Below are 20331 nucleotides of genomic sequence, written 5' to 3' on the forward strand. Positions count from 1 at the left end.
GATGACCGGTGTCTAATCAGAAAACATTTTGCTCTTGTGTGCATCTCAAATTTAGGTTCCAATGGTGGCTGAATTTGTTTCAATGGTATATTTCACTCCTGTTGTGATTATTATGTCTCCGCTCTTTTGCAACGCAGTGTTTGCTTTTTAAATCTGTGTTTTTTTTCCTTTAGTTGTGCAACTTTTTTTTAATCATGCTTAAGTCGAAAATATGAGCTGTCTCGTCAAATGTGTCATTTAGAATCTGCATTCCATGTGTAGGGTTTTTCCAGTGCTTCATAGTTGGCAATTCAATATTCCTTAGATAAAAATTATAAAATGTTTTATTTAGAATTGTGAACACTTTCAAATGGAAATGAAATATTTGTGTAAGTATTGATCCTGAATTGTATAAACACAACCTACAATAAAAGTGTTAACTGAGACAATTTATTTTGTTCTATAAAAAGGTTCATATTTCTGTGAAATATTATAGTGAGACAACACAAAACGTAAAACCTACATTTCTAAGCAAATATTCGTTCGGATATGCAGCATGCAGGAAGACTATCCTTGGTCTTCCAGCAGGGAGCGCCAGTCAACTGTCAGTGGCTCACAGTGGCTACAAGTAAAGAAAACACCAAAGATAAGATTCTCTGAGATTAATTGTCTGGTGGACATCTGAGGACAGTTTAACATCTTACCCCTTTGTCATTGCAGGTTCCACACAGGCAGCCAAAGAGTCCGTTGATCATCTGAATGGCACACAGAATCAGCTCCAGACAGCTTGTGGCCACCAGGGTACCGAACAGCCCAATGTTGAACTGCACAATGTTCTTAGGCTCTGTGCATGTTCCCCACCATGTGTCATCGGTCAGGTAATTACTGTCACTGTGCAAAAGAGGATGAATCAGATGAATTATCTTGAATGTAGAAACCCCATGTAATTAAAAAATTCAGCCATATGAGTTACTTGTTTTTAAAAGGCGTTGTCCAAATCAGAAGGACTTTGCAAAGGGGCCCATTCTGCAAACCAAGCACTGCCACAGCCAAACTGTACAGGGCACCAGCCACTCCCACTGCAGCGAATACAATTGATAAGAACATCTGCAGGAATTAAATGATAAACAAAGGTCAGAAACATTTGTGGTGGAGTTTAGGGCAATGTACTTTACTCTTGTCCATGCCTGTCCTCTCCTGTTACTCCTAACATTTTTTCTATTCACGAAAAAAGCATGAGTTTGGGGTGGAACAGCTGTAGTCTACCACTGACACTGGTTTTACTTCTCACATTCCTCAGGTTTTTCAGTGCATGAGATAAAACCAAGCATGAAACAGCATGTTTCCAATCATTGTCCTGGAAAACGGATTCAAACTTTATTTTCTGCACTGTTTCTTAAACTGCACTATCACAGTTCAAACCTGAATTTAAAAAAGTCAAAGGATAATTGGTGTCTGGCTTTTTGAATTTCAAACACTGCAGAAATCCTGTTGCATCTGTCTTGAACTTATTCTTGTTCCATCAAGACAAAGATGATGATGGTTTCATGGTTTGTGTGTTGTCTTTTTAAGGATAATATAAAATGTTTTAATGATGCAACACCACACTGCATGTTTACCTTTTTTTACTTAGTAAATCATAAACTCAGCATGGGCACATGAATTGACTTTAACAACAGAAGACATTTTTTATTTCAGTGGCTTTATAAGTGTTCTGTTTCTGTGAAACACATTAGGATCACATTGTAGCCTACTGTATGTGCACCTGTACAAACAAACCTTTTCTGCAGAAATGTTCATTATACATGAGATCATCAAAAAGAGAAATATGGGTTTGCTTTGTACAATATTTTGTCTAGTTCATGTTTTTAGGATGACTCACCCCGCAGCGATTTCCACAGCACCCCTGTTTTCCAGTTAAGTGAATGTAAAGTGCCGGGATCAACACCTGTTGCAGGACACATGGGTTGACCGTAGTTATTATTAAGGATAAGGTTTCTCATTCAAATATGTTAACTATGTTTTAGAATATGTTAAAAGTCTTGGGGCCATTTTAGAAGTCATGAGAGTACAATAAAATGCAAAATAGATCATGAAGCAGAAAAATAGAATTTAGAACAATTGAAATAGCCACTATATATAAAATCCAGTATGCAAGTATATAGCAAGTATTTTTCAGTTTTAGTTTTGCATATGAACATGACATTTCTGAGCCCGCATGCTCTGTTTATGGTAAGAATTTACAGTTGACGTAAAACCTGTCAAACCTGTAGTCCTGAGACACACCCTTCAGTAATAGGCCAAAGAAAAGTTGACTCACCATCAAACCCCCTCCAACAAGACCCCCCATATATTTCACCTCCTCAGTAATATGTCCATCTTTGGCATACTTGATGTCCCCTCCAGGAAAGAACAGCACAATGTTACAGATGATGGATATGAGCGCTAACGGATAAAGCGCAGCAGCGACGCAGCGGGAACATTTTCCAGTACACATGTTGCCAGAGTTAAAAGTAGCTGCTCTAAAAAATGCGGATCTGAAAGTTGAAGCTCAATTACTTTGTTTTCAGAGGAAGGACATCCAAGTTGAAAGCAACTGTAGAAGAGAAATGTCTTTTTATCATTGAGAGCAGAAGCTAAATCCTTATTGATGTTAGGGTGTGGGAGCTGATAACACGTGCAAACACAGACTGGGATTGGCTGCAGAGTAAATGTGACTCATTCGGCACTATTTTTGACAGACGGTGCTTCATTTGTTGCGTTTTTAGAGACGGTGTGTAGCCTGTTTTACTTAAATATGTGCATTTAAATGTTTTGATGGTCACGTAACTTTTACATTCTTACAGTATATTTAGTTTAGGTAAATACCAGTTTACTGTAGGTTGCTCTAGTATGCTATTATGAAGGTTTAGTCAGTTGCCATGGAAAGTTGTCGTTGTGAGTCAGTGATCATAGCACGGTTGGACTTTAGACCTGTTGCAGCAGGAAACTGGAGCATGAACAATGTTTCATTGACATCTAAAGGACAACACTGATAAATTACCACATTGTAGGTAGTTAAACAGCCTGGACAGGCTGCCGTTTTTTTGTTTCGCTAGTGACCAGTTGACTGCAGTTGTTGCCATGTTGCAAATTGCAAACTGAAGACTTGAAGTTTATAAAAAAAGAAAAAAAAAAAAGAGGAGGCCATTGTTCCCAAACATGTGATGTTTCCTGGTAACACTTGGGTTAGGCAGCACTACTCAGTCAGTGAGATATGTTGGTCAACAGGAATTTCCTTCCACCAAAGCTGTACTTTTCAGCGAATATTTACTGTAATACATCACACAACCACACAACCACAGTCACTTAGTGCAAATTCATAGCCAGAATAAGTTTAAAGATTATGCTGTTTTTTAAAAATTTTGATTTCATGTTCATTTCATGAACAGAGGATAGAGGATATTTAGAGGAGGAAACAAAGGAAAATTCTTTATTCTTGAGGAGTTTATAATTGCTCACTATATTCTCTCTCTCAGCAGCTGGATCATCTGTCTGCCAGTTTCATTTCAAGCAACAGCTGAAAAAATGCTCTAGAGTATTATAGCCTTCTCATATGATAGAAACTAGTTTTGTTATGTCTAACGTTCTTACCAAATTTAAGATGATATGGAAACATTTGCATCAAGATCAGTGCTGGCACAGTACTAAGTGCTAGTAGTAATACATGAAGAACTTTGCCTTGTACTGTTGTTTTACTAAGATGCAAAACAATATAAATGAAAACACAGCACACAACTCTTGTAGTCAATCAACAGCTTGGCTTTGAAACAGCTTTATTTAAAGGTGACCTTGCCATGAATTGTTTCTAATACTGTAGTCTCACAAAACTCTGATACATATTGCCGCATGAAGCATCATCAAATACAATAGAAACAGTGGGTCCTGTTATCAGAAACCACAGCAATTTCAAGGAGCATATTTTCTGTAGATGCAGCCAGGAGCAGTTCTGTTGGCCTTCAGCAGGGAGCACCAGTCAGGTCTTTATATGTGGCATAAGTGCAAACAATCACGGCCTCCTGAAAATTAACCTATGCTCCCTATAATTTGAAAAGAGAACAAATAACATTAAAAAGTAAGATGCGAGAGAATGGGACTGAAGTTGAGATGCAAACTGCACAATTTATATGAGAAATCTCTGGATTCAGATGTCACAACCACATGGAAAACTCAAGTGTGACCCTCTTGTCTTTACCTCTTTGTTGACACAGGTTCCACACAGGCAACCAATCAGGCCGTTGATCATCTGGCTGGCACAGAGCAACGCTTGCAGACAGCTGGTTGCCAACAGTGTGGCAAAGAGTCCGATGTTGAACTTCACCACGTTGTTGGGCTCTTCACACACTTCTGACTTAAGGTCAAACAGGTAGGTCCCATTGCTGTGTACAGAAAAAAAAATGAGTGAGAAAACTTCCTAATGTTAATATATGTGATTAAAAAACGATTTCTGTCTATTACCTGTTTTTGAAAGGCACTGTCCAATTCCCGTTATATAGGCAGAAGGGTCCATTCACCAAACCGAGCACTGACGCAATACAATTGTACAGGGCACCAGCCACACCTACTGCAGCAAGTATGATTGAAAAGAACATCTGCAGAAATTGCAGGACAACTGAGGGTCAGAACCTTTTTATTGTATTTTAAGACAGTTTTTGACATTGAATGCTTGGCCATGCTTAATATTTGGCTTCCTACTTCAAACATATTTTCACTAATAATTTATCTTTATTTACATATATATATATATAGATCAGGCCAGGTATATGTATTTTAGGATTTTTATTTCAAACAGACTTCACATGGAAGATTTTAAATTCTTGGATTAAATTATATTAAATCAAAGAAATGGAAGAAGTACATTACAGTCTATTGTGTGTGTGTGTGTGTGTGTGTGTGTGTGTGTGTGTGTGTGTGTGTGTGTGTGTGTGTAAAATTCTTAAATTTAAACATTTACTGTCAAAATTAAATGAAAACTTTGAAAAATTATCAATTAATAGAAACACAGGGTTCAGTAATTGGCCTTTTAATGTGTGCTTTTAATCCCATTACAATACATATATAAGAATAAATATTGTACACTTTATTTTAGTTTTCCCACTGTTTCTTAATTTATATAATTTATTGGAATATTGCAAGCAATGTTATACATAACTAAAATTTGACTGAAATATAACGCATGTCTATTTTTTGTTATTTTATTTTATTTTTTTAAGATAATTTATTTAAATGTAGCAAGTTTTAAACCCTGTGCAAATATCATGACCCGATAACAAAATATAATTTTTCGGATAACACACGGATGGTAATGCATTATCTTATTAATCTAAAGAGGACCTGAATGTTGCACAATGGTGATGCAGCACCACGCACGCAATGTTTGCTCTTTTAATTACTGAGGAATAGTTCAGTTCCACTGAACACCTAAATTTAAGTTAATTTTTTACCTTCACAATAATAGTTTGACAAATAATATTGCTAGTAACTTCCTGACTTTTGCCAAGCACCTCAGATGTCTGTGTCTGACCAACTCACTCCAAAGCGGTTCCCACAGCACCCATCTTCTTGAGTCAAGTGGATGTAAAGAGCTGAGATCAACACCTGTAATAACAAGAAATCATTAGTGATTGAGTTGAAACACTTCAGCACTGTTAAAGGGTTGCAGAAGTCAGTCTTCAGTCAGGTTTTGCTGAATTCATTTTTCTTAGTACACCTATTAAGATGATATGTGAGTATTATACATTGGTAGCCTACATGATGATGCTGGTTAATACAAACTCATAGAAAAACAATCTGCCTATTTAGCTGAGGCTGCATATTATCTTTGAAAATTAAGGTTTATGGCTGCACATGCAGAGTCACATCCATCAGTAAGAACTCACCATCAAACCCCCTCCGATGAGTCCCCCCAAGTATTTCACTTCCTCAGTAATATGTCCATCTTTGACATATTTGGTGTTCCATCCAGGAAAGAACAGCACAATGTTACAGATGATGGATAGCAGCACTAATGGGTACAGAGTAACAGCAACGCAGCGGGAACATTTTCCAGTACACATGTTGCCAGAGCAAAAACAGACTGACTAACTAACCTCTCCTTCAATATGTTTGAGCTCCAGTCCTTCCTGTTTTTAGACAAGTTCCGCTTGAGCCTGACCAAAACAGGAAAATCTTTATGCACTGGCTGCTGAATACTATTAATGATGTAGTAAAGTGATTGATAATTGATTTGTATTTTGTTGCGTGTTGTTGAATAACTCATGTGGATATGGTACTGAAAACATTTAGCATGTCGTCTACAGATTCATTTAAATGCCAGAACAATGTTATGAAGAGGTCAGTATTGTGTGGTAAAGTGTGTCGTGTGGTAAAGCAACAGTAGGAATGAGTGTTGAAATTGCTGTGATGAATCTTTCAAGTTGTGCACGAGGTGGAGACAGAAAGATGATGTTTATCTCCTGCACTGAAAATGCTTTTCTGTCTAATTGTCTGACACTTACACAAAAACTGATCCCTGATTCTTCTCCCATGTTTAACTGAGCTGCCTAAATTTAGATTTGTATGGAGCCTGCAGTGAAGGAGAGCATGGCACCGTTTATTTGTTGAGGGGATGGAAATAGTGAAATGGTCAAAGTCCCCTCTATACTGACAATGTGTTTTGCTTGCCTTGGATGTTTGACCTTTCCTGTGCGGAATGATGCGTGTTTGTCCTCACGGTTATCAGCTAAAAGGGGCAGGTTTGTCTACAGTCACATTTAATCAGAGTTTAAGAACAAGCAGGATTTATTTAGAGCCAAGTAGGGTGAAGTAGGCGAGATGGGGAGAGTAGGTAAACTTATAAAGAAAAAGATCTGTATTTCTAACAAGACTATCCAACTGTAACTGTGGGAAAACAGGCACTAATCTATATATCACTGCTGTGAACATTTTCAAAGCGTGGCTTAGCGACTTTTTTGTGTAACCCTGGACCTCCAGACGCAGAAATCCCAGTGAGGCCTTTGCATTAACTGTCGGGGCGCTGTCTTCTGGAGACTCCGCTGTGAACAACCCGAGAACCACCGCCCCCCGTCCCGAAGATCACTCCAGTCTGCAGCCGACCCACGATGGCCACGTCTCCCGTCAGAGACGTCCTGGTTACGTATTTAATGCCAGAGAAATGCTATGAGGAGATGATCGTCAACTTCCACTTGCACGGTGAGACTCGTCGTTGAAATTTCAGTGGAAGCGGATTAAATTTTACGAAAAATCTATCCAGATGTGGGGGGAGGGGAGCAGATGTTTTCGCCTCTTATTTAACCTAAAACTATGATAGATAATTATTTCTGTCACGTTTATGCACGCATGTAGTCTCATGGCATCGACCACAGTGAACATGTTGGAGTCTGATTGTTTTATCATTTGTTTTTTTGTTTTTTTTTTATGTCACAGTGCCGTGCCTGAAGTTTGTACTGAACAAAACCTCTGGGTTTTGGATCGCTTTGGACATTGTTGTGGGTAAGATTTCTCCTCAGCCCCAACACACCTGGTATAATCACTGGACAGCAGCAGGACAACTCCCTGCTGTATAATAAATTTCACGTACTCACATGGGAGGTTTTTAAAGAACAGACAAAAATAGGACTGTATTACGCAATCACCACTATTGTGCCTTAAAGCTTCAAAAGAACTTTAAGTGCTCTGGTGAAGTGTTTACTGCTGCATCTGCAGATAACCATGATAACATCCAGGGGAATGGTGCCCAAGTCACAGCATTACAGTCTTGGCTGTGCAGAGGCCCACATGGATGGGAAACTGAATTCATGTTCTGGATGAGTTAGAAGAAGCTAGAGTTGGTTTACATATCTACAGCTGCAGATTAATGCAATGCCTTGCTCACTGTTTATGCATCTATTGCCCAGTTCTTGTTTTTGTGCAACCATTAAACCTCGATCTAATCTTGATCTGTCCTCTCCCGGAAGCCCAGCTACCTCTGCTGCTGAAGATACTGTGGAGCAGAAGTGCACAGGGCCTGAGTCTGGCCTCTGTCCTTCTGCAGCTTTATGCCTTCTCATGTCCTGTTCTGTACACTGTGGCCAACAGCTTCCCACTCTTGTACGTATATAACAACCAAATAAATGCAGTAAGGTAAAGAGCATGTGGTGTTTACTGTAGGTACTGTACACTTTGGATACACCATGTTAGCAACTGCTTCTTGCCTTCTTCTGGTTTTACACAATGAAAGAATTATTACTAATGGTTCTGTCTGTGCTGATTCACTGGTATCAGACACTGTTTCATAATCGTATTGCAAGCATCCAAATTCATATTCATTGGAGCTGCAGAAACTGTAGATGCAAACAATAGTCACTTCAATTTGTGAGCCTAAGCACTTTTGTGTAATTTTAATTTTAGAGATTTCCGGTCCACTGTGCGGGGAATATTTTTATGGTTTGCATCTGACAAGACTGCATGTATTTCTTGGAAATGTGTACCTTACATGTGTTTTACTCAAACTGTCCCACAGTGCCTGGGCTGAGAGGCTCTTTCTGTTAGCCCAGACAGCTGCAATTATATTCCTCATCCTGCATTATCGTGGTGATACCCTCAGAGGTGAGTAAATATAGTATATCTGTAAATACACAGTGTAAATCATGTAAAACATATTTTAAGGATGTATATATTACATGTGAAAAATTAAAAGGACAAATGAATATATTTATTAAAATAAAAATAAGTAATTGGAAAGAAACAGCTGGGTGCTGTAATTTTTCGTGTTAGTCAAATTGGAGTTAAAAAATACATTTGTTGTATTAATACACATTTAGTGCTCTGATGAGTATTTATAGCTACAGGGTAGAATATGTGGGATTGACTCATACATCATTTATTGTATAAATGCTTTTTAAAGTTGAGATTATATTTTTCTCCTCCCTTTGAGTCAGTCTCAGTGGGTGGATGGTGGATTTGGACTTTTGGCACATGTCTGTGATGTTATTAAGATTAGGAATCATGAAGTATGGAAAAATTACCAAAGTATTTAGACACCTTCACTTTATACACTTTATTCTGTTATACCTTCAGTTTTAAATTGATACTTACACTTAATAACCCATAATAAAAAATTTTGCAAATTTAGTAAAAATAAAGCTGTTTACAAAATTATTCTGACATGTTGCTCTGGTGCTCCAGCTTGTGGTTAGGTGCATCCTCTTTGCTTTAATTATCACAGAATAAAAAAAAAAAACAAGTCATGTAATTCGAAGAGATCTCTGGTCTGATGACGTAAAACCTGGACTCTTTGAGCTAAATTGCAAAAACTGTGTGACAAACACCAGGTACAGCAGCTCAGACAGCACTGAGTGGTAGCAGCATTATGCTATAGGGGGGCTTGTCCTGCTTTTTATCCAGCCTGGTAGAGTTTGAGAGGATCTCCAAGGAAGAATAGAATAACCCACCTAAATCCAGGCATGCAAGGCTTGTAGAAGACATGAAGCTATACTTACTGCCAAAGAGGCTTCTACAAAGTATTTAATTAAAGGTCTTAGTTTGTAAATAAGAGATTTCACTTTTTGTAGTTTTCAGTTTCACTTATATCACTACAAGTCTATACTGGTCAGCGTTACTCTGTTCTTGATTGGGGCTTTTGTACATTTTATAATTTATCCTACTGTCTATACTGTGTGCTGTTAGGTTAATATTAGATAGGTTTTATGAAGCACTGTGATTCCTGGAGGAATGTTGTCTCCCTGCACTGTCCACTGTATTCACTCCACCTGGTGGAAACAACATAAAAAGCGACTTGACTTGAAAAACCTGTTTTGTTAACAGAGTTTACAAAACACTGGTGGAGAGTGTATTAATAAAAGTAGCGTTAAAGAAGCAATATTTATCATTGCATCTGTAGAGAGATGAACACTTGAGACATTTTAAGGACTTAATCACCTGGATCCGCCTTAAACGTTACTTACACCCGCTATAGTAGGTTTGAGTATAATTCATTTATTATAATTAATTTAATTTAGGTATGTGGAATAGCTCAAAGTATCCTGAGTGAACCATACTGTATCAGAGTAGCTGAAAATATATCCTGACTGTGGACAGCCTGCTAACAGCCAAGTCTCAGGTGACTGCCACCCCTGCAGTCTTCCACACTTCTCATGTTCCTGTAGCACCACCTTGTGGTGTTCAGTGTTACACAGTGAGCTTTTGTTGGAAGAGCAACTGTAACACATTGTTTTAAATTCAAATGATTATTGAAATGTTTTTTGTTAAATCACTGCAGATTCTGTAAGCAAACACTGGTATGAAAGGTTTTGATAAGTGTTTTAGTTTTCTCGCAGAGCAGTATTTTCTTACCTATCTTTCATTATGCTGCGTTATGGCAGGAATGCTGTTCCTCTTGGGTTATGTCGGTGTAATGTTCCTCCTGGGGTCCTATGCAGCTGCTGCAGTCATCTCAGTGATGCAGGCTTCCAGTGTGGCAGCATTAATTGCAAGCAAGGTAGAAGCTCAGTGGTTTATCTTATCACTTTGAACGTAAACTGAAATGATCATGCAGTAAATATGCTGGTTTGTCTGAAGAGACTGAATTTATTTTTGATTTGTTGTTTCCAGGTTCTCCAGGCTGGAAGTAACTACTGTAATGGCCACACAGGCCAACTGTCCGGTCTGTCTCTCTTCCTAACATGGGCAGGGTCTCTGAGCGTTGCCTATGTTTCTCTACAGGTATGTAGTCAGGGATTACACACAAAGGATTACACACAGCTGCACAGATGTTGTTTCTCAAATATTCTGATCTGTTGTTGCATCAAATGTTGCGCACAGGAGTCAGGAGGTTCTGTTGCTACTCTGTCACACACTCTGTCAGCCTGTCTCAGCTGTGTCCTCCTGGCCCAGGTCCTCTGCTATAGCAGCCGCACCACCACTAGCAAGAAGAATGACTAGAGACAAATGAACAGTCACGTCATCTGCAATTCCAGTCTGTCATTAAAGAAATGTTTTGTGATTCCGCACAGTGAAGTAGCAGCGAATGTTAACAGTATGTTTTTGTACTAGTTTGCTATTTAAACTGTGCTGTTTATGTAAACTCCCATTGTTAGACGGTTTTATACATTTTACAGTTTTGCAGTTAGTTTCCTGTTTTTGTTGCCCTCTAGTAACTTAAATAAGAATGACTTTACTTTCAGAGGACACAGGGAAACAGCAGGTGACAGAAACTGTTCTTGGTTGTGTCTTAAGGCTCCAGATGGCTCTGTTACTGTATTAAGGTGTTTTCCTAAGGTGTTTTCCTAAGGTGTTTTCCTAAGGTGTTTCTAGCCACTTGGTTATGATTTTTAACATTATTTAGCCTGGTTCACTGAGCGTGTTCAGACATTTCCACACAAACATATGTATCTGGGAGCTGCTCAGCGCTGTTATAGCTTTGTTCTGCCAGCTACTAAACAGCTTAGTGGAGCGGCTCGAGGTTAAGTGGTCTGATTGATGGTGTATTCAGGGATGACTGTTAGTCAATAATTTCTCTGTTCAGGTTTTGCCTGCCAGTCTAAGACACTAAACACCATCGACCGTAAATCATACTAAGAGCTGAGGGCTTCATGAAAGAGGACTATAATAGCTCTCTTAAATTATTTCAAAGATGAAGATAAAACAATTCTTTTTACCCATCAACAGGATTTGGCACCAGTTTGTGGTGTAGGAATGTTTTCATGAACACCTCTGGACGGATGTCTGAGCTTCACGTATTTGTAGCCATCATAAACAAGATGTCCAGCGTAGGTCAGTAGCTTGCCAGACATGTGCGGCAGCTCTGACACACACAGGTCACTGTGGCAGAGCGCCCACATCAGTGACACATTAACACTGTTTGCTTTGGCTGATGCTCAGTTTCCATCCAACACAGAACACATACCAGTGACTGTTCACCAGGGATATAAAACAATTTCTTTCTTCTGATGTTTCATATTATATTGTAAAAGCGTTTTGTTTTTTTTTAAAAATTGTAATATTTAGTTAACTATGCTGAATTTAGGAATACTGTGAATTATTCTCTGGCCGTTCAGTAATACAAACAAATGTTGCCACAGAATACAGATTTTTGAGCTGTCACCTTCACTCACCTTTAAGTAAGGACTGGGAAAGGTGTTATCTATGTGTACATAAAGTTCTGCCATCTGGGAGTCACGTTACAAGTCAGGCTATTGTGTTTATGTGTTAACTTTCTGAATGACACTAGTTATGGACAATGCAGGTCTGACTGTTGTCAATGCCAGTTAGGGCCTGTGAGGTGCACATGACAGCAATCGAAAGAGAAATTTGTCAAGAATGATTTTTTAAAAAATATACTTATGTGGGTAAAAATAAAGGGTTAACTATGAATAATTTCAATTCTGTATTTTATTTCAAAACGCTCCTGTGACTAAACACAACCTCACAGAACTGCTGGTGTGGCTGCAGACTCAACATTTTTTACCTTCTCTAATTTAATTTCCTTTAAAATCAAACTGATGGACTTTAAAACTGCATGAGTTCACTTCCTAAATCAAACATTCAGTGCTGCACTTTCTGTTCTCTAATGCCATCAGCTGATGGGGAAATTCATAATTTGGTTAATTTTGAAATTTGTAGTGGGATGATTGCGGGATTATGCTGATTCTTGGAAACTGAGGAAATGAACCTCAGGTCACCCATTACTCAGCTGTGTAATCTCAACACTCCAACATCTGGCAGCAGTAGTAAAGGTTGAGTATAATGACTAAAAATTAACCGTTTATTGCCTCATATTTAATTCAGCAACATCATAACACCAGTCAGTAAAAAGTCTGTTAGTTTATTTGGTCTTCACGTCTGCTGCACATAAACACTTGTTTCCCATGATAGGAAATTCATTTTGTTACACATTCTCATCATACATTTAACTGTTGCAAGTAACATTCATTCATTCTGTTCAACTCTTAGGATAACTGTCATCACAGATGTTACACTGGAGACATTTGCAAATGAGTTGAGCAGTTTTCTAACAAACCTACCAAAACTACATGTAGCGTTTTTGAATGACCACTTGTGCACATCCAATTGCAGTGGGTGGGACAGGGATAGTTGGAATACCAGCAAGACAGTGGCCTTGATCATAAGTCCTTCTCCAGTGTCTTTCTATAATAATATAAGTTCCTCTGGCTTCTAATATATAAACTGTAATATATAAACCGTTAACTATTTTGACTGTAGACCACTGTTCACACAGTTCCCAGCACAAGTTACCCGAATAAAAACAGGTATGTCGGAATGACGTGGCTTAATTAGTGAAGAGCATACCATGTTAATGTTCAGGTGTAAGTGTTAATGTTTTCAAACGTGAATAAAAGCTCACTGAGAGGCCTTCCTAGCCAGAGGTTCGCTAGAAAGACTAGTTACTTACTAGTTTAAATACTTTTTGCTGACTTGGTAGGAACTAAACTAATGGCACATGGTTTGGCACAAAATTTACTTGTTAGGATTTTCTGTTCAGAACTGCTTGAGCTATATTTCAAAAAACAAATGTCATGGTCTAATAGTGTGGTATGGGAGGACAAATATAGTCTGATCCACATTAATTATGAAAATGCTGTGAATGAAATGTACAAAGGATAGCACGGTACCATAACAGATAATTTTTTTTTTTTACCAAACCTACAAATTAGGTGAACAAATATGTACTTCATGTGTTTTTAGAGCTACAGTACATTGATTACATATATCATGACAAACACATGATGTTACAGTGTTAAAAGTTGTCCAGTCAGTACTAGTAATTAATAATTCATTCATAAATAAGCATTTTCGGACTTTGCAGAGTATTACTTCATGAAGAAAGCATCCAATCTGCCTTACACCTTAGAGAGCAGCTTTAGAGTTCAAAAAGATATCAACAGTTTGTATTTCAGGGCAATCTGACCAAACTGCACAGGAAAAGACAAGGAGGGCACCTTTTTTAAACAGCGAGGAATGATGTTAATCAAAACTAGACTGTGCACTTTACACTGCTCATGCTGACTTGGTGGATGTATAGTTACACTGTGAGGACATGACAGTATAACCTATCCCTAATATTTAGCGCTATGTATGTTAATACATCTACATATTTTAAGAGCTGACCTATCTTAAACAACACATTGAACAAAATGGGTTCATTGTGTGTCAACTGTAAGCATTTAGATATTGTTACTGTAGATGAATGAGGTAGTATTTTTGAAACAATAAGGAAAAACACGTAAGACAGCACAGAGAAGCTGGCCCTGATATGACACCGTGTAAAAGTTAGTCAGCATAAAAAATTCAGTGTTTCTACAGTGACACACTTCAAGTTGATGTTGTGTAGTTTTTGAGGAGTCATCACACAACCTAGTGTCTTTGCTTATCCACTTTACTGTACTTGTATTTCAGAAGAGTCTGTGTGTACATGATTGTCTTAGGCTATAGTGACTTTAGTCTTTTCAGTTACAACTGTAGGTTTATGTATCTGTCCCTGTAACAATAAACCTAAATAAATTAATCAATCCAGAGTAATCCAGACAGCAAAGATGCTCTGAAGTGTATTTGTAGGTGCATGTCTCTGGTAACAATGGTGCATATGTAGCATATTCAGTAATAAATACACTGAAAGCAACTTATACATTATAAATATTAATAATGTAGTTCAATTGAGAAAATTATTAATGTGCAGGAAATTGTATAGAGCACGAGGTAGCCTCATTCAGTGGAAACTGATTTTTTTTTTTTTTTGCCAGTGTGCATAACGTAACATTAAATATTACAATTTTTGTCTTCATCCAAACATGGGTACATTATTATACTGCTACAGTCTCTCATTTTAAAGGAAGTAAGAAACCAAAATTCAAAACATCAAAATTTCCTGAAAAATTAATTTGCTTTCAGATCCTGTTGTAGTGGTTTCACTGTTGCCTGATGTGGATCTTTGAAAGATTTTTGTTTGCTTAAAGTATTATCCTTCATGAAAAGGAGTCTGCATTAGAGCTTAAAATATGGATTTGTACTGTCTGGCTCACTGATGGTTCATTGATCAGCAAGTCCTCTTTGACTTCAAAACCACTTGTTACCTTACATACAGAGTTGCTTACAGTAAATCCTTCATTTCCTGAAATCCTACCTCTGTTGCTATAACACACTCTGTGTCACCTCCTGCAGGTTGTCATTTGTGTGACTGAGCGTGATTTCATTGGCACTACGTGTTACGTTACCTGTGTCGGCCAGGCATTTAAAGGAGCAGCTGCTCCACGCTTTATATTTACTTAGTCAATCTGCCACACTGATTTCATATTTAGTGTTTATGTATCTCTGCTTGCTGTTGCTGTTGGTACAATCTGTTCATTTTCTGTGAGCCACGTTTGATGCTTTCTGCAGAAGTTACGCTGTTGTGTCCAGTGCATTTTTGATAAGTTTTGTAATGCCATAACCTTTAAGAGTTTAAGAGCTATTAAACAGCCAAAGTGCTTTATGTTGCTGCCCTGGAGGACATACAGCACATAGTTGAGCTCTATTGTGTTATTATTATATCTGAGCGAATGGGTCACCAAGTGCATTGATGTCTGACAGAATTGTTCAGATCTCTTGCAGTTTTGGCGTTTTCACCTTCCTTCCTGCACCTTTCTTCATTTTGTCTGTGTTTTAATGTTACCTTTGCTTTTTTCTTTCCCTTCAAGAATGGACAGCATCTCTTGGTTTTTCTTTTACCTCAGGACAGTACTCATTAAAGGACTCATTTATCCTATGCACTCAGAGCTTAATGAGTTACCCTTTTTCCTTTCCGCTCCTTGTCCCTGGTGTTATCTGAACTCGTTGTACAACTTGCGCAGTTCGTCCCAGAAGAACAAAGACAGAATTGTGTGTGGACCAAGCCGGAAATAAGAGGCTCCCAGGCCTTTGTAGAGTCCTGTCAAGCCCTCCTTTCTCAGTGTCTTAGAAAAGCAATCCACAAATCCTTTATAGAGATGTCCCTGAAATATGAAAAAAAAAAAGTTCAGTTCAGCCTGGATCTGACTGGTGTCCCATACCACAGCCGGATGTGATGAGTACTTAAGCTCCAGTTTGTGATCAGTCACTACTTGTTACACTCTTTTAGAAGAGTATTCCACCAATTTCGTATAGCATGTCTATAACACTCTTGCATTGTGCAGCAGAAAGAAAAATACTGTTTCAATACATGCATCTTCTTACTTGGTAAATCCTGGCTGTTGCCTACACTAACCACAATGCAACTTGACCACAGACGGTTCAAGCTAATTCAAGTGTGTTATATTACCCTTGACCTGTTAACCTCAAGGCTACATGATGCGTCTGTACTAAATTATCTTGCAAAGGAACAGCAGACCCTGCCACTTACAATGAAAACTACCATAGTGAGAAGCAAGAACAGAATGCAAGAAGATCTAAATGCTAAAGCTGAATGATCTCAGCCATGCATAGTCTTATAATGGAATATGATTTTAGAAGAACCTTTACAGTTGTAAAAGAACACACCTGTTAGTCTACTCACCTTGCCCAGATGGTCCACAGGCTGGTTGTAGAGCCGTGTGCTCACCACATCAAAAGGCGTCATGGCCAACACCACCACCACACTGCTGATCATCCCCGCACTGAGGGCCACCAGCCAGCTGTCCTTTGAGAAAACCTTGGGAGGAAGAACATAGCAACATTATAGGCACCAACCTCAAACAGGAAGACAGAGAACACACATACGTATGTCATATCAGCATGTCAGGATATAACACAGTCTTTGGAACCAGTGCGGTGATACTAGACCAGTATTTCATCATCACGGTGCCACCATCTGTGCAGCCACTTCTAAATTGAACTGGTCGTAATCGCCCACATGCAGTGAAACAGAGGAATGCTTCTGTTTTTAGTGCATACGTCACACACTCCTCAGCAGCTACAGTCAAAGCTGTGTTTTCCATGCACAGTCGCATATACAAGAAAACTCCAAAATCTGGCAACACAGCAGCTTATCGCTCTGCAAAGACCATTAACTGGATTTGAGGTGACTGGAAATAGTGTAAACAAAGCTCCACTTCACTTCACTAATGCAGCAGCAGTAGGAGAGTTTTCTTGGGAGGTGGAGACAGGCTCGTCACCCACCAATTTACAAACAGCTCAGAGGAATTCGGGATGTGAAAGAAGCAGTACATAAAACATGTTTTCTGACTGATCCATTGAATATGTGCATCGATCGGTGTGATTCTGGCATTTGGACCTTTTTTTTGTTGTTTTTAATTCGAGCTGGGGCAGCAGCAACGTGCACCGTGGAAACTGGTGCTCTAGTTGTGTAAGCTCCATGTTTCAATGGTGTTGAATTTCCGCTTCAGAAGCGTGCAGTGTAATCTGTACACACCCACTGAATACAAACGATCTCTCCTCAGATACCTCTGAGTTTAGGGCTGTAACTAATGATTTTCTTACAATCAATAAATCTGGTGTTTATTCTTTCAGTTTAATGATTTATTGCTTGGGCTTGAATCTAGGCCAATCTATACATAGTATCTGAAAAATCACCCATTAATGGTTTTCAAGTTTATTTATTTAACCAACAGCCCTAAACCTGGTTTTATAATTAGTAAGGCGGAGAATCTAACATTTGCAAGCACTGACAGAAGCCAAAACCTAAAACAGATGTGTTTATATGACTCATGGTGGAAACCTCCCAGTTAATTGCCACTGGATTTGCAGAGCAAACCTGAGTCATATTCTAACCTGTAGGTCAGTCACAAGCTCTTTAGCAGAGGAGAAGGTGGAGAGCTGAGCAGCTGACCCCACGCTGACCCTCGGTACAGCTGCACTGGAGCCCCTCCACAGTCCCAGAATGCCATGCTCCCTGTAGATGGCTGCCAGAGCATGAATCATGCCCTGTCAGGGAGAGAAGGAACACATGGGGAAGCTGATGGTAGCTGACATTTAGTAGCTTACTTTAGGTTATTTTGTTAGGGCCTACCTGGTGTTTATACTGGTGTCCCACTGCAATAGAGGAGGTGGACTGACTCTGCAGGTGAGTCTTCACCTGTCAGTGAGGAGAACCTGGTTAGACAATGTCGCACCACATGTAACAGTAGAAACTAAACCAAGCCTGCTCAGGCTCGAATAAAGTCCAGCTACTGACCAAGTATATGGGACTGCCCATGACAGCTCCCACCACTCCAGCTACAGCCCCGGCCGCTGTGGTTTTGACAGCGCTGATCCGTCCGTCCGTGTGGATGTAACCACAGGACTCAATGATGGCGTACGAGCCGAGCCTGAATCCGTTCATGAAAAACTGATAAACCAGCCCGGGCACCAGTCCTTTCTGTAAGCCGGCCAGTCCGTCCACTTTGCCGATGGTGTAAAAAGCATGGAAGACGTTGCGATAATAAACCTGGTAAGAGCCCCGGCTCTGGAGCTCTCCCTGTAGCTGCATCCGCGTTTTGACCACCTCCAGCGGGTTGGTGAACACACACGCTCCGCACGCCGCCGCCCCGCTCAGCACGAAGTCCATCGCAGATGTCCGGAGACAGGAAAGATGCGGTGGACCTCAGGCCAGAACTCAGTCCGTCACATCAGTGGACCGGCTACTAGCAGGCAACGCTTCCTCCTCCCTTATAAGGTACATGCACCCTCCTGCCACATCCGACATGAGAGCACTTCACGAGCTCCGCGGAAAGTCGTAATTTCTAATAACTGGTCTTCCATTTATTATTCGCCATAAAAACAGACTGAAATAAATTAAGGGTTGGGGTCACTCCGCTTATCCATTGTTATTTATACTTTACACTATGGTAATAATTTCACAGAATGACTGTTTCCTACTCACATAGTCGCTAGAGTAATAAACCTGTTAGTAATTACAAAGTCTGAATTATTTCATGGGGAGAAAAAATAACCTCACCCAAAATAAATGTCAGATAAAAACTATATAAAATGTCAAAAGAATCATTTACATGTGAGAATAATATCGTTATTAACTCTAAACTAGAATCGGTTTGTCCGCACACTTTATCCCTCCCTTAAACACCTCATCTTGGAGATTGGAACGTACGTTTGACGCTGGTCCCCTCAGCCAATGGAAACATTGGTTTTGTAAACAGACTGCACCTTTCTTGGAAAGTCTGCACGAGAGTCCAAATTAATGGTCATCAAACCAAAACTATTCTGCCTGTAATAATCATTGTTCTTCTGTATGAGTCAGGCTGCTATTAAAATGCTATGTAGATGATCATCACCATCAGTGTTTACAGTTTCTATAATTATATAATAACTATAACAAGCATTGGTTACCAAATCCACCCAGCACAGAGTCAGTTTGTTCCCCCAGGCTGTCGCTTTCTTCAACTCTAATGTCACAGACTGGCAGAGATAACCACCGTGTAATAATCACTCTTCTGTACCTATGAGTTAAATCCTTCCACTCATACTGCAATAGTACACACATTGTGTCTATAACACTATAATTATTTTTCTAGCCTTTTTCTTATTTCTTTTCCTTTATTTTAAACCTACTGTTTTATTTTATTTTTAAAAGTTTAACTTTATTTAATTCTTATAAATAGAAAGAGAGTGAGTGAGCCAATGAGCTGATTCTGATAACTCTGCTGCCCAGACCTGCTTCAAAATAAACAAATGTTAACGCTTAATAACTTAGTTAGTTATATAAATGCCTTGGTACAGTCAATTTACAAAAGCAATATGACACATATTTTCCATTAAATTCCTCATTGAATCCAGGGTTTCAAGGAGTCAGGTTAGTACACATGCACAGTGCTGTAAAACTGGATGATTCACCCACTTTTCACAGATGTCTGACTGACTGTCAAGATTATTGTCACATTAATCTTCCCATGGGGTGGTAATTTCTGTTTTAATCTCCACAAGCAGCAAACTTTTCTTAATCAGTATATGACAAAAAAAATGTGTTAAGTGACAAAAAAAAAATTGAATTATTTAAATGTGTTATTATGATGTATGCACACTTAACATACTTAAAATGGCTCACCTTAAATTTCACTGAGGTGAAGTCATCCGAGTTCAGGTAAATACTGGGTCACCAGGACATCACCATCACTCTCAATTAGAGATTACTACCTGAGGGAGAGCAGTGACCTTGAATTTTGGTTTTAACCACTTCTCTCTTTAATCAGCTAAAGAGCACTTACAGCAGGAGGATGACAACTCTAATGTGTGCACAGATGTAAAGGGAATTTTACTACATGTGGAATAAAAAATATTATCCATCTGCCTTAGAAGCACGGGAGCAGAACAGCAGCATGTTGTTTTATTAATTTAGCCCTTTACAACATAATCAAACTGTAGAAGTGTAAT

The 20331-nt window shown here is 39.0% G+C and overlaps 4 protein-coding genes across 6 annotated transcripts; 1 reads left to right on the forward strand and 3 right to left on the reverse strand.

Annotated features, from left to right (window-relative positions):
• Nucleotides 1-305: 305 nt before the first annotated feature.
• Nucleotides 306-2641, reverse strand: tm4sf21a (transmembrane 4 L six family member 21a). Its single transcript, XM_026328806.2, has 5 exons — nucleotides 2300-2641; nucleotides 1862-1927; nucleotides 953-1086; nucleotides 684-870; nucleotides 306-601 (listed from the first exon to the last, which is right to left on the reverse strand). The coding sequence occupies exons 1-5, from the start codon at nucleotides 2474-2476 to the stop codon at nucleotides 593-595; spliced, it is 573 nt and encodes a 190-aa protein (XP_026184591.1). The 5' UTR covers nucleotides 2477-2641; the 3' UTR covers nucleotides 306-592.
• Nucleotides 2642-3759: 1118 nt separating this feature from the next.
• Nucleotides 3760-6141, reverse strand: LOC113142946 (transmembrane 4 L6 family member 1-like). Its single transcript, XM_026328332.2, has 5 exons — nucleotides 5898-6141; nucleotides 5551-5616; nucleotides 4477-4610; nucleotides 4214-4397; nucleotides 3760-4058 (listed from the first exon to the last, which is right to left on the reverse strand). The coding sequence occupies exons 1-5, from the start codon at nucleotides 6072-6074 to the stop codon at nucleotides 4050-4052; spliced, it is 570 nt and encodes a 189-aa protein (XP_026184117.1). The 5' UTR covers nucleotides 6075-6141; the 3' UTR covers nucleotides 3760-4049.
• LOC113142945 (mannose-P-dolichol utilization defect 1 protein-like) lies at nucleotides 4315-13642 on the forward strand. Of its 3 annotated transcripts, none has more exons than XM_026328328.1 (8): nucleotides 4315-4384; nucleotides 6991-7209; nucleotides 7444-7509; nucleotides 7974-8106; nucleotides 8519-8604; nucleotides 10380-10495; nucleotides 10609-10719; nucleotides 10819-13642. In XM_026328328.1, exons 2-8 carry the CDS (start codon nucleotides 7119-7121, stop codon nucleotides 10936-10938), a joined length of 723 nt encoding a protein of 240 aa, XP_026184113.1. In that variant the 5' UTR covers nucleotides 4315-4384; nucleotides 6991-7118; the 3' UTR covers nucleotides 10939-13642. The 3 variants fall into 3 exon arrangements, with proteins under 3 accessions (XP_026184113.1, XP_026184116.1, XP_026184115.1); XM_026328331.1 differs by lacking the exon at nucleotides 4315-4384 and adding an exon at nucleotides 4590-4636; XM_026328330.2 differs by lacking the exon at nucleotides 4315-4384 and adding an exon at nucleotides 6625-6752.
• slc25a35 (solute carrier family 25 member 35) lies at nucleotides 12805-18599 on the reverse strand. The gene is made up of 5 exons (XM_026328327.1): nucleotides 18140-18599; nucleotides 17975-18040; nucleotides 17737-17889; nucleotides 16523-16657; nucleotides 12805-15983 (listed from the first exon to the last, which is right to left on the reverse strand). The coding sequence occupies exons 1-5, from the start codon at nucleotides 18509-18511 to the stop codon at nucleotides 15813-15815; spliced, it is 897 nt and encodes a 298-aa protein (XP_026184112.1). The 5' UTR covers nucleotides 18512-18599; the 3' UTR covers nucleotides 12805-15812.
• Nucleotides 18600-20331: the final 1732 nt, after the last annotated feature.

Source organism: Mastacembelus armatus, chromosome 14 (genome assembly GCF_900324485.2).
Source record: "Mastacembelus armatus chromosome 14, fMasArm1.2, whole genome shotgun sequence".
In the NCBI taxonomy this organism is placed as follows: domain Eukaryota; kingdom Metazoa; phylum Chordata; class Actinopteri; order Synbranchiformes; family Mastacembelidae; genus Mastacembelus; species Mastacembelus armatus.